We start from the raw sequence: 17396 nt of genomic DNA, 5'->3' as shown, positions 1-17396 counted from the left end.
TCCTGGCAACACTCACTAGCTGTGTTTGCTTGGAGAAGGAGCAAACTGATACTGTCTCACAAACAATTCAAATCCATCACAGAAGTTCAGTATAGGATATTAGAGCAGGGGTGCCCCCAAACTTTTTTCAAAGAGGGCCAGAACATGTGTGGGCTGACCAAAGTTGGTTGTTTTACAATTTTACTACCCCACAGTTTTTGAGCTTTCTAGGATTGGAGTTGCTGGGCTTTTTCTTAGGATTTTACCCCAGGACATATACTGCTTCAGGGGCTGGATTAAATCAGATTAGGCCCCCAAAACAGACTTTGGGCATGCCTGTATTAGGGCAATATTTGCCAACCTGGCACCATCCAGACGTTTTTGGCCTGCAGCTCCAATATGCTACCTGAGGCTGATGGGAGTTGTAGTCCAAAATACCCTCAGGGTGTTAGGTTGGTGATGGATGGACTAGATGTGTGCATGACAGACTTTTTTGCCTCCACAAATGAAGTCAGAAGAAATGAAGCACGCAACCCCAGAACAAGATGGATGGGTTTTTGTGTGTGTATTCTCTCACGCCTTCTGTTCCTTAGTCTCCTTTTCTTTTGGTAGTGCTTTTAAGCAAGTTGTTGCTCTCCACTTCCCTCTGGGAGGCAGTATGTAACCGATACTGATTAGCATTGGTATTCTGTGGAGGAAAGCGATGGCTCAAATTTGAAAGATCAAATACAAGCTTATTTGCCTGACAGAGAAGAAAGACAACATCAATTCCTACAGATTGACAATACCAGCCTCTTTACTGAGTGGTTTGCATGGCTGGCAACGTAACTGGGCCTAATAGCTCTCTACAACCTATGTCTGTCAAGGGCCTAAGCCCAGTTTGCTGTCTGCCTGGGATTGCAAATAGGTTATGAATCACCTGGCAGGTCACTTACATAGCTGCTAGGCAACATTGGGTTACAGGCTGGCTGTAAGCTATTGTGTTTCATTTATCAGTCACAGTGGGGGATCCAGCAAGGAGATTCAGTCTCCTAGCTCCCTGTGTACCATTAGACACCGCCTTCTAATCGGAGGATAGGAATTCTTGCTGAACAAAAAAGTCTTAGGAAAGGAACATTTGCAGAAAGGGAATTGTTAGGGTCAGAGCATCTGGTCAAGCATGTCTCAGATGGCATCATTTTAATCAGGAGGTCTCAGAACCGCCTGCCTATAGTGATTGTGATGACTGGGTTAGTTCCTAAGACAGCAGGATTCAACTTTTCCAGACCCACGCTCACCTTTAATCCAATCATGCATTTTGGGACCCATTTCTTATTTTTTTACCACCTATTTCTATGGCTGCTGCTGTAACCAATCTTCAGTCTGGCAACGATACAGTAGTGGGTGTTTATTCACCAGTTGAAGTCTAATGATGTAAATTAAACAAGAATTGGCTGCTTATTAGCAACCAGGCTAAATTCATGGTGCTGGTATCCAAAGCCCAGACAGCTTCAGACCAGGGTGTTTAAAATAATAATCTTAATCATTTTTCCCTTTTTTGCATTTACTCTCATTGATTGCTTGGGAAAAAAACCCTATTTTATTTTCTGATTTTACAACATTCAACAATGAATATAAATCTACACAAATAAAATTTTCTGAACTTCCCTTCCTCCCCTTATGCAGATTTTTATTTTTCTGTCATTTTCTTACTGTATATCTAAATAACCTTTTTACAAATTTATCTTTTATAATTCCTTTAAATTTCTTACTGCTTGTGTTTATATTAATCGGGCTAATGTTTTTAGTTGTTTACAATTTGTTTTCATATATTCAATAAATCCCCCCCCCCATTTTGTTACAAAAAGTATTACTAGATCTCTTAATCTTCCGGCAAGTTTCGCCATCTTTGCATATTCCATCCATTTTAATTGCCAATCATCTCTTTCGGGGGCCAGTTCCTCTTTCCAATTTTGGGCATATATCATTGGGCAACCGTGGTTGCATACAAAAATAGATTTTTTTCTGGTCTTTTGGCACCTCTTCTCCAAGTATACTAAGAAGAAACGCTGCTGGTTTTTTAACAGATTATTTTCAGCATTCGACACCCCCCCCCCCAATTCATTATGGATGTTTCCCATAAGACTTTCGCAATCTTACAGGACCACCACATATGAAAAAAGGTACCTTATTTTTCTCTACAATATTCTTATACCTTATATACCCAACTGATTGCTGCACTCTGCAGGAGACAGCTTCCTGCAAATAGCATCCAGGGGTTCGTTCAATATGATGTAGGAATAGGGCCTTTAGTGGAGGAACCTACTCCTTGGAATTACCTCCTGTTAAATATTAAACTGGCACCATCTTATTGTCGATTTGGCATTACTGAAGACTACCTGAGGGATAACTCAATTGGTAGAGCATGAGACTTATTAATCTCAGGATTGTAGGTTCGAGACTCATGATGCGTGAAAGATTCCTGCATTGTAGGGAGTTGGACTAGATTATCCTCGTGGTCCCTTCCAACTCTCTTGATTCTATGGTTCCTCTTTGAAGAAGCCTTTTAAGTAGATTGATTTATAAAAACATTTACATATACTGTTCATTTAAAAGATCAGGGTAGTTTACGACAATCCTTTACATAAAACCATACAGTTAAAAAATAATATCAACTAACTCTTGCAGAAGGATATTTTATTGTCAGCATAAGCTTGGTGGCAGTCTGTAGACTTCTCCCAGTATGCAGCTATATGGGTTGGTGGTTCAACCCATATAGCCTGGGTCAGGTTTCCTGCATTGCATCCCTTCCAACTCTATGATTTTTAGATGTTTTCATTGCACTGATATGTTTGCTGCCCTGGGCTCCTTTTGGAAGGAAGGGTGGGATGTTAATTTAATAATAAGTAATATTGCCTAAGAGTGGGATGCTGGAAAAAATATTCTATGAGTAATTTTGATGAGCTCCTCTCCCTCGTTACTTGCTATGTGTCTTGGACATAGCTTGGGGGAATTTGTGGTCCTCCAAATGTTAGGCTCATTTTTCTTCACCTCCAGCCAGCATAGCCAATAGTCAGGAATGACTGGAGTTGCAGTCTACCATCCTCTGTATGGGCACAGATTAGCCACTCCTGGTTTACATACAAATACACAGTGTCCCTTTCTCATCACCGTCCTTTCAGCCATGCTAGCCCTTTTGGTCAGGGTTTTGTGGTTTTGTCCTAAGAAAAATGGAGTAGTGCCTTTTTTTTAATCCCAATGTACCTTAAATTGTAATGTGACATCATTCAGTGACCTATAGAAGCTGCCAAATGTTGAACACCAACGGTGCTTTGGTAGGGCAACTCTTGGCAGCTGCCAATTTGGGGTGTCATGAAAGGGCAGAAAATTGTTTATTATTACTGCATTTTTTGCGGGAAGGGAAGGGGTACTTGTGGGATTTTCTGTGCCAGGTGCCAAAATAACTTCACTTGTCTTATTATGCATTTTAACATTGGGAACACCATTTGCTACAAAGCCTCAGGAAGAAAACCACCTAGGCTTAGGCCCTGTGCTTTGGGGAGACTGTTAGCCACATGTTCCTGCTGAGACACATTTTCTGCTCCTAGTTAGCAAACATGTAAGCAGGAATTCAGAGGGGGAATATTAAGATTTCTCCCTCATTATAAATTTTATGCTCTGCCATTGTGTTACCTCACTCCATTTCCCGTCTCAAAGCCTAGATGTTTACAGCTGGTCAGAGCCCAAGGGCAGCTCTTTTAAATGCCTCTTGCTCGCTCACATCCTGCCACTGAAACCACAGCAGAAGTAGGGGAAACCAATCAAAAAGCTGTAAATGGAAAGCCTTCTGTTGTTTGTTCTCAAAAAGCAGAAGGGCTGAATGGAGGCTGTGCATATCGAGTTAACAATTTCCAGATCAGCCCCCAGCCTCGCAGTTCTCTTGTGCTGTTCAGGCTGATTCAGCCATTTTGCTGGCAAGGGTGTGTAAATGGAAATAATTTTGTGACCTCAAGCATGCATAGCGCGAGCTTGGGATGTGCAAGAAGCAGAATGCACATGACTGACTTTGCTGCAGGGTGGGAACCACCGTTGTCAGGAATATTCCTTAGGCTCATGTGACCATGTCCAAAACGCAGAATCCCTCTCCATGTTTCCCCTAACACCCAGTTAGGGTTATACTCCGAGCCAATGTGGTACAGTGGTTCGGGGAGCATAGGACTCCACTGGGCAGGACCCAAGCTCAAATCCCCAGCCAGTCTTAATGCCCACAATGTAAGTTTGGACCACTCTCAGCCTAACCCAGCTCACAGAGTAGTTGTGAGGATAAAATGGAGGGGAGAACTGTGCTGCTTTGTGCTCCTTGCGTGGCGATTCCCGCCCCCCCACCAAGATGAATAAACACACGAGACACCATAATTAAGGTTAATTGGGCGAATTAGGCCACAACTTTATTGAATTCAGGAATGAGAGGCATTGGCTTAGGCATTGGTCCTAACGACTATCCGGCTCCAGCCCATTTGCTGGAGACACGGTGAAGGGTTAACACTGATCGGGGGAGTCTCCCGCCGAGGCACGTCGACTAGGAGCTCCCCCGGGTCACCGCTCTGGGGCGTGCCTTTGGCCCACACCTCCATAGGCTTCGGACAGGGCCACGCCCCCCGGAGTCCTTTAACGGACCACCCTTCGTTCACTGGGGGGAGGTGATGGCGTTCCTCCCCCACACACATCCTCTTAACCCCTTCTTACCAATGCCTACCGCCAATGCCGAAGAGTTGTAACGAGTTGCTACGAGGTAGGCGAAAAACCAAGAGGCTGGAAATTGCCAATTGGGAAAAATTCCTACCATGCCCCTTGCGGCGACAGGCCGAAGCCCATAGCAAAGTCAGACCTGCCTAAAGCCCAACTAAAGGGAGGGAGGGTGGGAAAACGTGGGGCTAGCCGGAGAAGAGAGGGCGAGCCCCCTCCGCTCCGGCCCTAAATAGGGCAAGCCGCGCCCCCTCCAGCCAGCCGATTGGCTGGCCGGGAGGCGCGGCCGGACGGGATTCCCCTGCTCTCGCGGGGGCTGAGACCAGCCCCCGCTCACGTGGGGAAGGGCGTGATGCCCGCAACCCCACCTCCTGGGGCAGGCCCAGAAGTGGCTTTGGAGAAAAGGTAGTATAAATGGGCATTAAAAATAACTCAAATAGTCAGTTTGTTATTTAAGAGGTTTCAGGGCTTGAGCTGCATCACTGACATAAAAGCCCTGCTCTGTGTCTATTCCAGATACATTTTTTTATACAAGTTGTGGTCATTCTGTGTTCAGAAGAACTTTTTACTTTGATATCTAATACCATTTCAGGCAGGGATTCCTGGTCCCCACGTGTGTGTGTCGGTGGAGCACATAAAAGCACGCCACACCCTTCTACTTCTTCTTCTTAATTTCCTATCAAGTGACATTCAGAGGGAAACTGCCTCTGGCAATGAAAGCAGAACATATCCCTAACTGCTAGCTAACCTTGATGGCTAAACCACTTTTAAAGCCATCCAGGTTGGTGGCCATGCTTAATTTTCTCCCCTGCCAGCTTCTCATATCCCTCCTATGAAATATTGCCCTCCCTCTCCCCACTTATACTTTCAATATAGCAAGGAAATCCTATACAGGTCAACAACTGGATATGGTTGAACTTCTGACAAGGCAATAGGAGAATGCAGATTATCAGTTTTATGGGTACTGGCGCTCATATTTTACATTTTCCAGCATGGGTAGCTGTACTAAGCAAAAAACAAGCCAACCATCAACTGTATTTGCAGTAGCAATCTATCCTCACAGGGTTGTTTGGGATTACATGAGGTGGGAGGGAAGAACCAGGTACACCGCCTGGAGATCCTTGGGAGAGGAAAAAGAAGGTGCAATAAATATTAATTAAATGAAAACTGGAAAGTGCCTTGCGGCATCTTAACAACAGACAGCAAAAAGGAATATTTTACAGCATAAAGCTTTTGTGGTGTGCTGCCCACTTCCTCAAATTCACACAACTGCAGCAGTCCATGAAAGCTTATGGCGCAAATAAAATACGCCACTTGCCTCTAAAGGTGCCACAAGCCTTATATTTCACATGTGGAGATACAGTGGTACCTCAGGTTAAGAACTTAATTCGTTCTGGAGGTCCGTTCTTAACCTGAAACTGTTCTTAACCTGAAGCACTTTAGCTAATGGGGCCTCCTGCTGCCACCGTGCCTCTGCTGCACAATGTCTGCTCTCATCCTGAAGCAAAGTTCTTAACCCGAGGTACTATTTCTGGGTTAGTGGAGTCTGTAACCTGAAGCGTCTGTAACCCGAGGTACCACTGTATATATATATATATATAGTGTTGGGGTTTTTTTTGTGTGTGTGTGTATAAAGGCGCAGTCTTGCCCTGAAGCCACACTGCACAGGGCCAGCCATACAAAAAAATTATTTATTTTTTTATCATAATTTTTTATTATTTCTCTCCCCGCCTCCCTCCCGCCCCCGGTTCTTCTGAGAAGATGAAAGCCCAGCAACAGCAGCCGCTGCTCGCTCCTGCGCACGCGCGGAAAATCCACTGCACGGACGAGGAGGAGGGGCACGGGGGAGGATGAGGACAAGCGAGGAGAGTTACGCGCTTCGCCAACCCCACCTCCCCGCCCCCGCCCGCCCGCCCGCTGCCAGCCTCCTCCTCCTCCGAGCCGGCATCTGAGATAGCGGCGCTGGAGCTGCGCGCGCGGGCAGGAGCTAGAGCTGCCTGCAAGCTGCCGCCGGCGCCACCGCAGCGGCGATCATAACAGCGGCGGCCGAGGCGGCAGCGCACGCGCGCGCGCGACGCGAGGGACCCTTCGGAACGTTCCGAGAGCAGCAGCAGCAGCAGCGGAGCGCGCGCCTGAGGTAAACAAGTAACGGTCACTTAACTGCCGCTTCTTACTTTCTCGGGGGGGGGGGGCTCCCATCGACCCAGGGGCTAGTGGTGGCGGTGGCGGCGAAAGAGACAGGGCTGCGCACGCGCAGTTTAAACATCACCCCCTCCCCAATTTCTGCACAGTGACCGGGGCAGGTGTGGAGCGCACACCTCTTCTGCACCTCCTTTCCCTCCCCATCTTTTCCCAAGAGTTATTGTACCTTCTCACAGTGGCTCACACTTCTGCTTTTTTGGGGGTGGGGGGCTAATAATTTATGTGGGGCGGGCTTGCTTGCTAGGGTGAGGGAGAGCTTCCTCGCCCCACCTACCCTTGGCCCTGCGCACCTGGAGAGGTCTTTGCATGCTGCCACTCGCACCGTTTGCCTCTCTGCCCTTGGCATTGCTCAGCCTCGCACTGCCCTCCTGCTTGCGGTCCTTGGGTGCCTTCTCTGATGCGCTTGCCTCTTCGGTTGGTTCGCAGAGCACCCCCCTTCCCTCCCCCCTCAGGAGACGCACACCCCTTTGCGCTCTTGAGGGCCCTGCCAAATTGACATTTCCTCTTGCGTCTGGAGTTACAATGGGTGGCGCATCCATGCTTCCAAACTTGGCTCTCCGGGAACAGTCTTGCTCTCGCTGTCTTGAACCTGCCCCCGAGCCCTTATGGGATATGCCCTTATGTGTGTGCCCAAGTGTGGGAACTTTGGGGGATTGGCGCAATACACACCACGGGGCCCCTGTGTGGAAATGACTCATCCCTGCAGTTTCAATTTTGTGTAAGACACTAGACTTACATCTATATCCAATCTGTTTCTCCAGGACCACCTAAGAAACATAACGTTCTTTTTCACGCTGTTGGGGAGCTGCAAACCCTTGTACTAGGCCCCATCCAGGGGTTATCTTCTCATACCAGGACCTTTGTAAAGCCACCAGAAGCCTGTGAAGTAATTGTGCGTTGTTTTTACAAGGGACAACATCATAACAGCACTTTCTGTTTGTTTTTGTTTTCAAAGTTCTTGCACTGGGACATTTCTTCTCCTTGGACTGAGATATGAAGGTTCTTGAATAATTGTTTCCAAGCCGGAATTCTAAGGGATATTAGCAATGAAGAAAACCCTCTTTCCTTGCATGTCACACTGGAAAACAAGTGGATTATTATTGAACTTTCACAAGGAACCCTCTAGCCTTTTTGTGTGCTTTGCAGATCTTTGCACTGAGATTTTCCCAGGCGGGAAGAAATTACCTCTATGCATTTTGCTGTGCCAAAAGATATTTGCCTCATAAACAAAACTTATCCGGGATCTGTGAGACAGTCTGTTACAACTCACATTAATGCCAGGAGTTTGCAGTGCAACCCTTTGGTAGACAAAGATTACAGTCACCTTTCCTTTAGATCCATAGGCTCCCTCTGAACAGGAAACTGCCTTACTTGCTTGATAAATGGGAATCTTCAGACTAATCACTCATGAAAATTGTTGTCTTGACAAAATCTTAGGTAGCATCTTCACTAAGTCTTCAGCTCTGCTTGTGGAAAATACATCTGATAATCATTGATATCTAGATGCAAAGTTGTGTCTGACCGTTTGTAAATAAATGCGAGACATGAATCTTTCTCTTGAGAGAGCACTTGGTAACCCTGTTGGTGTATGCTCTTTTGAGTGGTCTCCTTCCTCTTCCTGCTTAGCACTCCAGGCAACTCTTGATTAAAGTCACCAAGCAAGTAATTATTTCCCCCCTTCCATTCCTGCTGTCAAGATGGCTTCTGTCCGGTTCATGGTCACTCCCACTAAAATAGATGATATCCCAGGCCTGTCAGATACCAGCCCAGACCTCAGCTCCCGCTCCAGCTCCCGCGTCCGCTTCAGCTCCAGAGAAAGTGTCCCTGAAACAACCCGGAGCGAGGGTGCCAGTGACTTCTCTAGAGCAACCAGTTCACTGGCCACTGAAGCAGCTGAGCCGGCCACTGACAAGACTACCAATCCCCGCACAGATGCGGCTGAAGGTAGGTTGTCTGTGGCGTATTGGGTGGGAGAGGGACATCTGAATGGTAGAGGCAACCTTGTTAATGGAGAATGCTACCTAATACCACCTTGGGGACTTGATGGAGGTGCACAAAGCTTAAATAGAATTTACAGCTTAGGAGTTCCAGAAAGGACTGCTCAAATCTTGGCTGTGCTGCAGATATAAAAGGCTGTCTTCTGTGATTTGGGTTATGCAAGGTGGGACTGAAGGTGGAGGGGGATCTCCTGTTGGTCTGACAATTCATGCATGTGTTTTGAATCAACTGTTTTCTAGCAGATGGTGTTTTCAGACATGAGTGGATTTTTTTGATTCACCTTTCCAAAATAGATAACCTTGATGTGGCCCCTTCTTTTATGTCAAGGGCTTGGCTGTATTGCAGACAGAATAGTTCACGACCAAAATTTCCTCATCCCTCTTGCTGGGAACAGCTCTTGGCTTCCTATTTTCTAAAATGGGGAACATGCAAAGTAATTTCCTCCCCCCAGGCCATAGTTTCTTTCTGAGGGTATCTGTGCTTCTGATTTGTCCAGCTTTTCAGATGATCTGTTCTTCAGTTTTGTTGTTGTTGTTTTTGTGTGCCAGGAATTGCTGAGCAAGACTCATGGGAAATGACTCTGGAGAATTTCAGTTCCCCTAATCTTGTTGATTTCCTTGTCTCATGCATTTTAAAACGACACAATATGTCTGAGGTCAGACTGGTCTTTGCTCTATCACCACTGACTTAGTCACATCTTCTACTGCAGTGTTTCCCAACCACTGTTCCGCGGCACACTAGTGTGCCGCGAGATGTTGCCTGGTGTGCCGCGAGATGTTGCCTGGAGGGAGGCGGGCGAGTCGGGCAGCGAGAGGCAGGGCGGCGGCGGCAAGGAGAGGCCGCCCAGCGCGGGGCTCTCGCAGTCTGCCTGCCTGGCTGCCTGCGAGCTCGGCGGGCAGCGCCTCCGTCCGCAGCGCCCGCCTCGCGGCTCTCATTCCCTGCCCCTGCCAAAGCTCACCCAGCCAAGCCGCGCTCTCCTTCCTGCCTCGCTTTGCTGCCTCCTCCCCCCCCCCCAAAGCTTGGAGGTTCCCCGGCAAGGGTGAGGGGAAAAAATTGAAACTTACACTTTCGTGCGTCCCTCCCGGCGTGACGCTGCGCGCTGACGTCACGGGGCTGTAATGGTGGTATGCCTCGAGATTTTTTTCATCAAACAAGTGTGCCTTTGCCCAAAAAAGGTTGGGAAACACTGTTCTACTGAATAGCAACATTAAACTATCAACAGTCTTTGTAGATTCAGCCAGATTCTGATCTGTAAGATTTACTAATCTTGTGATAGATATTTCAGAGACACTTTTTTTTTTTTAAAAGTTTTGAGATACATGCACATAAAAGGGCATTGATAGGACACTCTATTCATTTACACACACCACACACACACCCCTCCCTACCTTATTCTGGATTGTGTTGGTTGTGAGACAGTAGCATGATCCTGGCCCCACCCCCCAAAAAACTGAAGATGAGAATGAAGAAATGCTTCACTAGATTGTGAAATAATAAAGTTGTTTGCAGTTGATGTAAATTGGGATGGGAAAGTTTTTGAAAATGATATACATACAGTAAAATGTACCATAGGTGGAGGGAGACTTGTAAATATCAATTTGCTTGCTCAGCTGTGATTAGCAAGAATGACCTCGGGGCAGTTTGGTAGGAAAACTTCTGTAAATTTGATTCCTCTCTATTTATCCATATTTAGCTACCCAGCTAAATGCCCTAGTTTATTGCACCTATTTTCTTGATTAAGGCAGCAATCATATCAAGATCTACTGGAATGAGCAGATTTAGGATCCAGGGGATCTCTAGTTGAAGCAGGAGGTTCCCAGGACAGCTGGGCTATGCTGACATTGCTCCCCATCCTTGGCTCAGCCAAAGGTACACTGGTATATCTCCCATCCCAGCACAGCCAGAGCCCAGCTCAGCCGAGCCAGGCCCAGTGGATCTTAAGCCAGCATAAGCCTTAAAAAAAAACGAGGCATTCTGGGGTAGGACTAGGGGGTAAGGGGGCACTTAGACTGGAACATAAACCTGTTCAGCTCAGTTACATGACCTGGCTACCCAGCATAAATTAAGCTGACACAAGGGTGATGTAATCAAACAGTAATTAACACATAATTTATCCTGCCTTAACTTTACACCAGCTTATTGTGTGTAGGATTACTTTCTTAGGGAGAACTATTTCCCATAGCTATCCTTCCACACCATAGTCACACTTCTTCCATAGACGTACTTGTTATTCAAAGAACAAAAACAAATTCCCATTCAAATACCCTCTGTGCTGTTTCCTTCTTTTCTACAGAAATGAATGCAGTACATGTCTTATATGCAAAAAGCCCGCACTCTACCTTGCATCTGGCTTCTGTAGGCAAAAACCAAGGGAATCTGTGACTCTGCTGACACATGGTAATAAGATCAATGGTTATAAAATTAACTCACAGGAGTCAATACTAAAGAATATTTAATATCTGGTGGCGTCTTTGGTGCTATTGCCTTGCCAGTGGCCACCTTTTTTTGTTTTACTGATTGTGCTCTTGTGCCTTTAACACAAAGTGGACAGACAGAGATATAAAACAATGAAGGGTGTTATTATGGCCCCTTAAAGACAACAGATTTACTGTAACAGTACAAGATGGTTGGATAGTGTTCTCGAAGCTACCAACATGAGTTTGACCAAACTGCGGGAGGCATTGGAGGGCAGGAGTGCCTGCCGTGCTCTGGTCCATGGGGTTACGAAGAGTCGGACACGACTAAACAACTAAACAACAACAAAAGATTTCATGAACTACAGTATATTTTACCAGAATCATTGTAGATAGGTGTGAGATTGGCTCTACTTGAGCTGATGACTTTTAGACTCAGGAGGATTCTAGTCTGTCATGTGGCTTGGAATCCCTTCAGTTCCTAATCTTATCATGTGTGTCTGAGGGGAAGGGAAATATGGGAATTAGTGTCTCAACAATGGGACTTTTACTTTGGGCTCCACAGTAGCATCCTGACTTGGTTAGTCACACCCTTCCCTATTATTGGAACTGATATTCCCCCATGGGGAGCATCACTGCTTTCAGGTTGTAGTTTCTGTTTCTTAGCAGTTAGGGCTAAATTATACATTGCATTAGTCATGTAGTTTGCCTTAAATGCAGGGTTTTTCTTTCACAAATAGCCATTGGAGATGCAAGCAGATTGGGGCCCTGATGTGGGAAGATAAATTACTTTTACCCTTTGCCCACCACTGTGGGTTAAGGCCTCTCCAGTTGGTCCTAGGCCAGTGCTCCACATAACCCAACAAGGGGTCCATTGCTACCATAGAGATAACAACACTGTCAAAAGTAGGGTGCCCATGGCTTGAGTTTTGAAAAATGGGGTCCTCAGGTAATTGGGAACCATTATCCTAGGCTGATTGATGGCTCCACCACGCTTGTGAAAGAAAAAACTTGCACTTCAGGGCAACCCTTGTAATTAATGCAACCTGTAATTTGTTCTTTGTATATGCCTGCCAATTTCGCTCCTTTTCTGCCACCATACCATACCTCATCTCTATGCATCATTCTTTGTTTTCTAGTTTGCTTTTTTACAACTTACCTGCAAAAAAGCAATTGATCTAAAATAACCTCAGAAAACAATTGGACTCATTCCCATTAAATCTAAGGGTTTGCTTACATTATAATATCAAAATAGTATGTGGGCTTCACCTCTCCTTCGGTTTTAGGGCATTACTGTAAGTCTGGAAGCTTAGTTTGTGGACCTACGTGCATGTATACAGGTTCATGTGCATGCTTTAGTAGGTCTTCCATAGCTGATGGTGTTTTAGGCTGTGACTCTAAGCTCTGCCTGCACAGCTTGTGACCCAACAAGCTGGATGCAGCTCACTAGGTGTGTATTGTGGCCTGCCATATGCTCAGTATCTCCTTCCCCACTTTTTGAAATCCTAGCAGTAGAAACAGGAGATTAATGACCCCCCTCAATGCATAACTGGTGGGCTGTGTTCGGCTTGGTGGCTCACAGCTTCTGCATGTGTGTTTTAAAGGTAAAGGTACCCCTGCCCGAACGGGCCAGTCTTGACAGACTCTGGGGTTTGTGCGCCCATCTCACATCTATAGGCCGGGGGCCAGCGCTGTCCGGAGACACTTCCGGGTCACGTGGCCAGCGTGACAAAGCTGCATCTGGCGAGCCAGCGCAGCACACGGAACGCCGTTTACCTTCCCGCTGGTAAGCGGTACCTATTTATCTACTTGCACCCGGGGGTGCTTTCGAACTGCTAGGTTGGCAGGCGCTGGGACCGAGCAGCGGGAGCGCACCCTGCCGCGGGGATTCGAACCGCCGACCTTTCGATCGGCAAGCCCTAGGCGCTGAGGCTTTTACCCACAGCGCCACCCGCGTCCCTGTGTTTTAAGGACAATTAAATGAATTTAAATCCCATTACTTGCTCATTTCAGTTACCTGATGCTCTTATACTCTTTTGCTCGTTCTTATTCTTTATTAAGTTAAAACATTGTGCCACAGGTTGCAGGGGCATTGACATGACCTGTAAATGGTCCTGACCTATATTTGAAGCATTGGACAAGGTAGCATTTAAGGTTTTGTTTATTTATTAGAAAACGTGTACCTCACCTTCTATTGCAGTTAGAACGCTGAGGGCACCTTTTCCAGTTTATTGCAGCCCTGCAATAATTGCAATATCTTTGGGATTTTTTTTCCACAGGTAAATCCATTTAGGTTAGGGCTGTAAACAGTTTTGAGGCATGTTAACAAGTGAAAGTTGGTGGACCAGCTTTTGCTTCTATCTTAGCTGAACATTAATGTGCACATTTTCTCCCCTGCATATTGTCAATGTCTCAGAAAGTCTAACCCTTCAGGTTTAAGGAATCATTTGCTGGTACTACATCAGCCAATCACTATTTCCTCCCCCACCCAAACACTTGATTTCCTAGGCTTCAGTTTACAGCAGTCATTTATACTCCTACCCCCTCTTCCTTTCAGATCATGTTGACATTATATGCAGACCCACGCTGTAAATGTAGGTCATCCTGCAAAAAACATGTTTTGCTCTTTGGATTTTTTCCCTAATGGACAGAGTGTCTGCTGTTTTGTCATTTTTCTCTTCTGGTTAAATGCCCTATCATTGGAGACTCAACCCTTCTGAAGTTGTAAATGAAGCCAGAAAGCCTTCTCTCCCCCAAACTCCACATGCACATGTATCAGACTAGATAAGTTGTATAGCCAGCCAGCCAGTGCTTCAGGGACTTCATGTCCCTGCCGCCTAGGCTGGTTTATCTCCTCAGAGATACTGGCTGTCGTTTTCAAATGGGAAACTGCTCTCTGCTGCTGTGTCCTTGTTGTGAGAATATTTGTGATTTGTAGAGGTTGGCAATGAGTGTGATGGCTCCTCAAGTCAAGGATGTGTGTAAAAGAAAGCCATATTCTATGTAGGTGGGAAAACAAATTCTTTAGTCTTGGTTGAGTATTGCTCTCCCCCCCCCCCCGCTGCCCCTGCCCCAGTACATCTTAATTTACATTTGTCAGCTCCACACACACACACACACACACACACACACACACACCCCAAATATACTCTTGGGACTTATTTACATATGCAGAATTTGGATAACATATAATAACTTATATAAGCATATGTACTCAAGTAGGGAAGGTGTGCACATGCACACACAGACGTTGCAAAGCTTGGTTTTCAGGACACAAAGACCCCCAGGTTTCCAGATGCAGGTTTCTAAATTTGTATGTAAAGGTTGCTTTGTTCTTAATTTGCACTTAGGTACGGCACTGGATATTTCTATGGGCATTTTTCTGTCATGAGCAAACACCTTAGTCTACCATTGCTCACTATTTTTTTGTATTCCGGTCCATAATACTCCCCATTTTCTCTGCACAAGATGGCTTGTGTTCAGGGAAGTCATACTGGAATACCCCGAGGACCCTGTTGTGCTTCTAAAGAGGCAGTACTAATTTTATCTTAGTGGACATCTTGGGAAAGAATGGAGAGTGCCATTTCCAATAATATGTCTCCATGGCAGATAGGTGCAAACAGATAAGTGCTAACTTTCTTTATTAAATCTGAAAGCTGGAATTCTGCTTATTTGCCTAGCTCACATGTTAAATGCCATTTTGTCTATGACCTAATCATGTCCACACAGATTTCCCAGACAATAGCATCTGGTGTCCGTACTTCTTCTGTTCTTTGTTTATGCCAGATAACAATCTGCTTTCCTCCCCCATTTTTGTTTTTTCCCCCACTTTGATCCTGTAACAAGAAGCTCTTTGGCTGCTGCTGCCTACGCCTGTTTCATTTCATATGCTCAGCAGAACCCCAGAGTGGAGAAAGCTGTTGTTTCTTAGATGTGCACTTTAGCCCCCAATCCCTACCATTAGATCAGAGAGTTCACATGCCCCTTTGGTGCTGCCTCTTGTGAGGGGAATGCCACATCCCTGTGAGCTGTGGATAAAGAAGTATTCAAAGCACATGAAAGGTTAGCCCATCAGCCTGTAGTAACTTGGAGAATATGTCCTTAGAAGTTTATGTTTGTTTTATTCTCTCTCTTACCTATCTTACACTTCTTAGATGAAAGGATGCCTTTTGTGAAATATGAATATGGTGCTGTTGAGTAAATGTATGCAAGTTGCAGCATAATTTCACTTTCCCATACATTGTCTATCATTAGATGTCATCTAGATTTTCACAAAAGAATTAGCTGCAAAATTATGGAATTGAAACAAGTCCAATAGACTGTATGTGGATGTCCTATATACCTAAGGAAGAAGGACCTACAAAATCCTTGTTCTTGAAGCTAGAAGATGAGTATGCAGGGACAAAGCTCACACTCAGCTGAAGATGCCTAACTAAGAAAGAAAGTGATGATGCAAAGAAGTGATGATGCTCCTGGGAGGATTGCGTGGGTGGGAAAACACGTGTAATTTGGAGGGTTACTTTTCTTTATACTTGAACCTGCTCAGTTAAGGGTTGCCTCTCTAGTAGTAAGAACAACGCCTCACCTTTTTTGGCATATGCGTATCATGTGTTTGGATCCAGGTATAGTTAAGAAATTGTTCTTAATGTTAGACTTAAATCTGTCTTTGAATATTTTATGGCTTTTGTCTTTTCCCACCATGTTTTGAATAAAAAATGAATCCCTTCCCTGAGAACTTATTAAATATTTGTTTTGAGGATTCAGCATGCCTTCTCCCTTCCCCAACAGACAGACTTTGCTTCCCTAAGCTGTACCTTTTAGCCTTTTCTCATACAATCTACTGTGTAGACCCTTATTTTCATCTTCACAGCTGAATCTTTTTCAATTTCATAATACTGCCTTTGAACTGTAGTATAGGCTTAATGCTTTGAAGGGTATCCACTGTCAAAATATACTACCTTAGGGGCAGGAAATCCTTTTTATTCCAAGTGCCACTTTCCTTCATGGAGAACCTTTTTAGGGGGAGCACATACCAATGGCCAGAGGTAGTAGTGGGTGGAGACAGGGATAAAACGCAGGCAGACCAATTGTTGACTTTTGTATAGTAGGCCACATTCCAGCCACACAAAATTCAGAAGTTTCCACACCTAAACACATGCACACATCTCTCCATCCAGGCAAGCAAGATACATTATCAAGTTCAAGAATTCATTGCAGCTAGCCAAAAGCACCTGAGGAGGGCTCAGAGCACAACTTGTGAGGGGTGTGGTTTGGGGAGGAGGCATGGCCTGAGGAAAGTGCTCAGAGTCAGATAAGGAGACCTAGAGGGCTACATTTGACCCCTTCCCCCCATGCCTGAGCTTTCTCCTTTTCTTACTATCTTGTCTTTCTGTTTTGCCTGCCTCAGAATAGCAAGCTGAAATCAATTAATTGGATTTCCTTGTAAGTATACCAGCTCCATTTGTGGTTTTTTGGTCCCCCAAATTACTGGATTGGTTGGAATGCATTTGGAGACCTAAAGGGCTTTACATTTGATGCCTCTGCTCTAATGTAACTGATGTACTGCAGCTGATGCACTTAGGTTCAGGGAGGTCATTAGTAAATGAGTTACTCTGGACTTCTCGAAGAACCAAGATTACTTTCTGTCCTGGCTTTGCCTTTGGTCTTTGTGCTCTTGGATTTAGCCAGATTTAGTCAGAGTGGGAAGTTGGAAGGACAAAACTGAAACTGGACACTTAAACATTTGGTGGCCATCTGTGTATTTACTTTAGGAAGCTAGTTTGTTGAGCCATTAGGATTCCCGTGGGTTAGTAAGAACAAAAAGCTCACCTGTTGCAATCAGCAGTAAATACAGGGCCCTTTGTAGTAGTCTGATGCTTTCTGTAAAGACTCTTGGAGAACTAAATAGATAAGACAAAGAGCTTTTTAATATTCTGAACAGTAGTAGTGTTGTTTCATCATTAATAAATGGCCAGCTATAAATCCAAATGCTTTCTACAAGCAGAAGAATGACCCTGCGCCTACGCCTAAAATTCTAGTATCTTAACTAGAATCACAAATGTACCTGCAGTTCTAGGA

At 45.3% G+C, this 17396-nt stretch overlaps 1 protein-coding gene across 6 annotated transcripts in view; it reads left to right on the top strand.

Moving 5' to 3' along the window:
* The first annotated feature begins 6644 nt into the window (after nt 1-6644).
* SLC12A6 (solute carrier family 12 member 6) overlaps nt 6645-17396 on the top strand; it is a 46729-nt gene continuing 35977 nt past the window's right edge. For 2 of the 6 annotated variants that reach the window (XM_082195749.1, XM_082195745.1), the window contains exons 1-2: nt 6645-6841; nt 7668-8850. In XM_082195749.1, coding sequence (XP_082051875.1) covers nt 8604-8850 — 247 coding nt within the window. In that variant the 5' untranslated portion in view covers nt 6645-6841; nt 7668-8603. Of the gene's footprint in view, nt 6842-6903; nt 7008-7667; nt 8851-17396 lie in introns of those variants that run through there. The other 4 variants (XM_082195750.1, XM_082195748.1, XM_082195747.1 and 1 more) reach the window with 3 other exon arrangements.

This window comes from Podarcis vaucheri, assembly GCF_965113315.1.
Source record: "Podarcis vaucheri genome assembly, chromosome: 13".
NCBI lineage: Eukaryota > Metazoa > Chordata > Lepidosauria > Squamata > Lacertidae > Podarcis > Podarcis vaucheri.
This window is presented reverse-complemented; position numbering and strand designations above follow the sequence as displayed.